Source organism: Falco punctatus, assembly GCF_963210335.1.
Source record: "Falco punctatus genome assembly, contig: scaffold_278, whole genome shotgun sequence".
Taxonomy (NCBI): Eukaryota; Metazoa; Chordata; class Aves; order Falconiformes; family Falconidae; genus Falco; species Falco punctatus.
Genome location: NW_027660176.1, coordinates 1 through 6074, shown reverse-complemented (window position 1 = coordinate 6074; position 6074 = coordinate 1). Strand labels below are relative to the sequence as shown.

At 71.2% G+C, this 6074-nt stretch overlaps 1 protein-coding gene across 1 annotated transcript; it reads right to left on the bottom strand.

Annotated features, from left to right (window-relative positions):
- Nucleotides 1-1119: 1119 nt before the first annotated feature.
- On the bottom strand, nt 1120-6019 carry S1PR2 (sphingosine-1-phosphate receptor 2). Its single transcript, XM_080411742.1, has 2 exons — nt 5191-6019; nt 1120-4079 (listed from the first exon to the last, which is right to left on the bottom strand). Exons 1-2 carry the CDS (start codon nt 5832-5834, stop codon nt 2954-2956), a joined length of 1770 nt encoding a protein of 589 aa, XP_080267868.1. The 5' UTR covers nt 5835-6019; the 3' UTR covers nt 1120-2953.
- Between the last annotated feature and the right edge of the window lie 55 nt (nt 6020-6074).

Here is a 6074-nt window from a genome sequence, read left to right as displayed (position 1 = left end):
GCGGGCCGGGCGCGGGGCGGTACCTGTCCGGGGGCGGCGGAGCGGGGCGGCACGGGCGGGCGCCGCACGGAGGGGCCCGGCCGGCGGGAGGGGCCGCCCCGGGGGGGAGCGGACCACTGCGGGGCGGGGGGGGACGGGGGGACGTACCACTGCGGGGCTGGGGGGACACGGGGGCACGTACCACTGCGGGGCGGGGAGAGGGGGGCCGGGGGCCGTACCACTGCGGGGCGGGGGGCGACGTAACACTGCGGGGCCGGGGGGGGGGGGGGGGGAACAGGGGAACGTACGACTGCGGGGGGGGACGACAGACACAGGGGAACGTACCACTGCGGGGGGGGGACGGGGGGGACGTACCACTGCAGGGCGAGGGGGGACGGGGGGGACGTACCACTGCGGGGCGAGGGGGGGACAGGGGGACGTACCACTGCGGGGCGGGGGGATGTACCACTGAGAGGTGGGGGGGACGTACCACTTTGGGGGCGGGGGGAGGGGGGGGAGGCGGAAGGACGTACCATTGCGGGGCAGGGGAGGGACAGGGGAGACGTACCACTGCGGGGCCGGGGGTGAGGTGGAGGCACGTACCATTGCGGGGTGGGGGGGACGACAGGGAGGACGTACCACTGCGAGGTGCGGGGGGGGGGGATAGGGGGATGTACCACTGAGGGCTGGAGGGACACGGGTCAGAGCACCGCAGGGGTGGGGGGTGGGGCAGGCCCTAGCACAGCGGGTATGGGCTGTACCACTGTGGGAAAGGGGGGTATGGGCTGTACCACTGCTGGGATGGGGGTGTGGGCTGTACCACCGGGGGACAGACGGGGTAGCACAGTGGAGATTGGCGGGGGGGGGGGGGGGGACGACACGACACGACGGGACGACAGGCTGTACCATGGCGGGGGGGGGGACACAGGCTGTACCATAACAGGGCTGGGGGGGGGGGGGGGACACACCGACAGGACACACAGACTGTACCATGGCAGGGCTCGGGGGGGGGGGGGGGGGGGGGGACGACAGGCTGTACCATGGGAGGCCTGGGGGGGGAGACAGGCTGTACCATGGCAGGGCTGGGGGGGGACGGGCTGTACAATGGCAGGGTTAGAGGGGACAGGCTATACCATGGCAGGTTTGGGGGGGGACAGGACGGGGCCAGGTGCAGCCCCAGGGCTGCCCTACACCCCCCCAGCACCCAGTGACCCCCCAGGGTGGGACCCAGACCCCCGCTCCCCCCCAGCCTCAGCAGCCAGGAGACCACTGGATCAGCCCCTTGCTGGGGAGCTCGAGCCCCCTTTTGGTGGCCCCAAAAGAGCGGCCGGGGCCCCTCCAGCTCCCGCCTGGTCTGGTAATGAATCACAGCAGTTCCCGCGGGATTCCCCCATTCATCACCAGCCGTGGGGCTCTGCCGGCCGGGTGGGGGGCCCAGGGCCCGGTGGGGGGCCCGGGGTACCCGGTGGGGGGCCCGGTTCCACACAGCCCCACCGTGGCAATGGGCGAACGGCGGCGCATCCCACTCCCCATCGTCCATGGAGGCGGCCGGGGATCGGTGCCGGGCCCCGGCGCTGCGGGGGCGACCGAAACACCGCGGGTCATTGCCGGGGCGCCTGCGGGGTGCCAGGATGGGGACCCGTCCCGACGGTGGCGGCGGGGGAAAACGAAACCCCCTCCCCCACCCCCTCCCTCGCTTCCTCTGCACCCTCCAAGGGAGGAAACGGGGCCAAATTAGGGCACCAAAAAATTCGGTGCCGGCACCGGCACACCGACCCCAAACCAGCATCCGGGACAACCAAGCCCGGGGTTGGGACGGCTGTAAGAGCACGAGTGGGGGTCCGCAGGGTCCTGGGGGGAGCCACGTGTCCCCTCGCTTCCCCCCCCCCCGCCCCAGGGTTTCCCCGAAACACCGCCAGCCGCCGTGGGGAAGCAGCTGCGGTTGAGGCTGCAGCCGTGTGAGACGGGGGCGAGGAAGCGCTGGCACCCAGCCCCAGCCGGGCCCTGGGACCCCCAGACCCCCACCCATGGGTGCTGGCACCGGGAAGCCGGGGCAAAGCACCCATCCCCCTTCTCGGTGCAGGGAAGATGCTGGGCTGCGCTCCCGGGTCTCTAAAAGCTGCCGAGCGTTGAACATCCCCATCCAGCCAAATGTGGGGTGCCCCGCCCCCCCCAGCCCCCTCCCCACCAGAAATCAGGGGGGAGCCCGGTGGTCCCCAGCCCAGGAAGGAGGCGGAGGCAGGTGGAGAAGCACCGTTTTAATAAAACCATCGCCCCTTGTGTGGGGGTCGCTGGGGATGGAGGGGGGGCTCCTGGAGTGTGGGGGGGGGGGGGCACTGGGACCAGGCAAAGCCCCGGCGGAGCCAGCCGCAACGACCCCCCCTCGCCTCCTCCGCGCGCCAGCACGCGGCGGGACCACGGAGCAGGGTGGGAGGACACGGGTGTCCCCGTGTCATCGTCCTCCCCACCCCACCCCACTCAACGGCGAGCGCCCCAGGCCCGGCTTTCCCAGGATACCCCCCCAAACTCCTCCGGCTGCAGCAGCGGTCGGAGCCACCCACGGTGTCGGGGAGCAGCCGGGAGCAGAGGATTTGCCACTGGCGCCAGGGGGGTGCCGGGGGGGGGGGAGGGGCCCCAAGACCCGTCCGACAGGTCCCACGGGGGCCCCAGGGCTCGGGCAGGGCGTGGGAAGAGCAACACGCGTGCTCGCGCACACGCAAGACGGCGCACGCGTGCACCGGTCACAGTCATCCCAGCCGGAGCATCAGCATCGCCGCCGGGGATGCCAGCGGGAGGGATGCTGGGGGGGTGGATGCCCGGGGGGGGTGGGTGGGGAAAGGGGGGAGGGGGGGGGATGCCCGAGATGAAGGTGCAGTTGTCCATCCGTACCTGGAAAAATTCCCACCTTGATCCCACTCACCGCCCCGGCAGTGGGGCAGCCGTGGGGCGGCCGTGGGGTGGCCGTGGGGACCCCCTAGACGGAGGTGGTACACTCGCGGGTGATGGGCGAGGTGGGTAACTCGTATTTTGGGGTGCAGCGGTCCAGCGAGCTGGAGGTGCGGAGCGGGAAGCCGCAGCGGCCGGGGGGCTGGTCCCGGCGCCCAGCACCGCAGCAGCATAGCACCCGCAGGAATTCCCGGCGCATGTCCTTGCTGCGCAGCGTGTAGATGATGGGGTTGGCGGCAGAGTTGAGGGTGGCGAAGGCAAAAAAATAGTTCGCTTTATAAAGGATCCGGCACGCCCGGACGGGGCAAGAAGCATCCATGAGGAGGATGATGAAGGCCGGCAGCCAACAGATGATGAAGGCTCCCAGGACGATGGTGACGGTCTTGAGCAGGGCCAGGGTCTGGGCGGTGGCGATCTCGGCGTGGCTGGAGCGCACGATGCAGTAGATGCGGCTGTAGAGCCCGACGATGGCGAGGAGGATGAGGGTGAAGATGGTGATGACGAAGAGGACGTAGCGTTTGGAGTAGAGGGGGAGGACGGTGGAGCAATCCCGCAGGTCGCTCATGCAGTTCCAGCCCATGATGGGGAGGCTGCCGATGGCCGCCGCGATCACCCAACAAGCCCCGATGAGCAGCACCATCCGGCAGTTCTTGTCGCTGCTGTAGACCTTGACCTTGGTGATGGCCACGTGGCGCTCGATGGCGATGGCCAACAAGCTGAAGACGGAGGCGGCCAAGGTGGCGAAGGCCGTGCCCTCCCGCACGAACCACTGCACCGGCGTCAGGTTGAAGGTGGCGGCTCCGGAGAATAAAATGTTGGCCATGAAAGCCAAGCCGGCTAGAAGATCGGAAAAAGCCAAATTCCCGATGAAGATGTACATGGCCGAGTGAAATTTCTTGTTGCGGCAAACGGAGATGAGGACCAGCAGGTTCTCCAGCACGATGAAGCAGCACAGGACGATGATGAGGATGGAGACCACCCAACGGGAGGTGCTGGGGGGGCTTTCGGAACCTTCCTTGGTGTAGTTGTAATGTTCTCGGATCTTCTCCGTGTTAAAATATTCCTTGTAGATGCTCCCCATGGTTCCTCGCCCACGTGTCGCCCGTCCCGCCACCCTCAGCGCTGCCGGGACATGATGCCGGGGCCACGGTGACCTACAGGGGTGGGGGGTGGGGGAGAAAAGATGGGGGTGGGAAGGGTGCCGGGGTCCCTCGGGTGACCACAGCTGGGTGGCACAGCTGGGTGGGTGAGAGCCAGGGTCCCCCCGCGCTGGCAGGGCAGAAATGACTCAGAAAGGAAATCCTGGTGGTGGGCGAGGAGGTGGGACCAGGACCTGGGGGGGGGGGGGGGGGACGGGACACCCTGGGGTGACCACGGGGGGGGGGCACCACTGGGGATGGGGGGTGTGGGGGGGTGAAGGCCTGGGTGTCTTCCCTGGGGTGGGCAGGACCCCCCGGCACCGGCTTGGGGGGAGGGGGGGTGGGGAGGCAGTGGTGACCCCCACCTTGGGGGGGGTGGGGGGCACCTCGTGTTGTCCCCCCTCGATTTGGGAGGGGTCTCTGCATCTGCCCAGTTAGGATGGGGCACCCAGTACCATCATGTGTGTGTCCCAGTTAGGGACGGGGCACCCGGTACCCCCATGTCCCCCTCCCCAGTTAGCGATGGGGCACCTGGTACCACATCCCCCAGGGAGGGGACAGCCGGTGGTACCGTCGCCCCCCCCCAAGTTAAGGACGGGACCCCCGGTTAGGGCCTTCCCCCCCCCCTCCCCCCCCCCCCCACCCCGGTGGTACCGGGACCCCAGAGGGGAGCGGGTGGGTGCGGGGCTGGACTGAGATGGGGGGGCGGGGGGGAAGGAGCCCCGCGCCCCCCCGCACCTGCAGCCCTCCCGGTGGGGTCCCGGTGCCGCCCCGGTGGGGTCCCCGTGCCCTCCCGGTTGGGTCCCGGTGCCGCCCCCCGGTGCCGCCCCCCCGGTGGGGTCCAGATGCCCTCCCGGTGGGGTCCCGGCGCCCTCCCGGTGCCGCCCCCCGGTGCCGCCCCGGTGCTTCCCCCCGTGTGGTCGCCGTGCCCTCCCGGCGGGGTCCCGGTGCTGCCCCGGTGGGGTCCCGGTGCCCTCCCGGTGCCCTCCCGCCGCCCCCCACCCCCCCGAGCGCTGCCTCCCGCCGCCGCCCGGGCCCTTGCGCAGCCGCGCCCGGTGCCGGGGCACGGCCCCTCGCTCCCCCCGCCCCGGGACCCCCCCCTCGCCCTCCCCCCCGTCCCCGGTACCGGGAGGAGCCGCCGCCCCCAGCCGAGGCACCGGGCACCGCGGAGCATCCGCCGCTTCCCGTTCCCCGCCCGCCCCCGGTCCCGCTGCGGCGGCCGCCGGGCGGAGCCTGCGCCGGGGGGGCGGGCGGGGCGGGGGGCGCGGGGACCCCCGGGAGTCCCAACCGGGAACCGCCTCGGGAGCCTGGACCGGGAATCGCACCGGGATCTTGCATCGGGACCGTGCCCCGGGATCCTGCCCGGGGAGCCCCAACAGGGACCGGCCCCGGGATCCTGTCCCGGGAGCCCCAACCGGGAATCGCACCGGGATCCTGCCCCGGGAGCCCCAACCGGGAATCGCACCGGGATCCTGCCCCGGGAGCCCCAACCGGGAATCGCACCGGGATCCTGCCCCGGGAGCCCCAACCGGGACCGGCCCCGGGATCCTGTCCCGGGAGCCCCAACCGGGAATCACACCGGGATCCTGCCCCGGGAGCCCCAACCGGGATCCCGAATCGAGACCTTGCACTGGGAACCGGTCTCAGGATCCTGGGCCGGGATCCTGAACCAGCACCCTGCACTGGGATCCTGCCCCGGGATCCTCCCCTGGGATTTTGCCCCAGGACCCACAGTGGGATCCTGCACTGGGATCCTGCCCCAGGGCCCATACCAGGATCCGGTACCAGTCAGGATCCTGCCCCGGGACTCCTCACCAGGACCCACGTCAGGATCCTGCCCCAGGACCCTCCCTGGGAACCCTGCACCGGGATCCTGCCCCAGGACCCTTTTGGGGCCACCCTGAAATCCCACCCTGGGATCCCGCCCCAGGATCCTGCAACAGGATCCCCCCAGCCCCCACAACCGGCCCCCACACTGGGATCCTGCCCTGGGATCCCCCTCATGACCTG

Bases quoted from the DNA above. Each gene is read 5' to 3' on its own strand.
- S1PR2 (XM_080411742.1), bottom strand. From the start codon at position 5,834: ATGGGCCCTGGGGCAGGATCCCAGTGCAGGATCCCACTGTGGGTCCTG. The intron at 4,080-5,190 runs GTACCGGGGACG...CCACCCCTGTAG, and splicing joins GGGGGCGGCGGCTCCTCCCG to GTCACCGTGGCCCCGGCATC.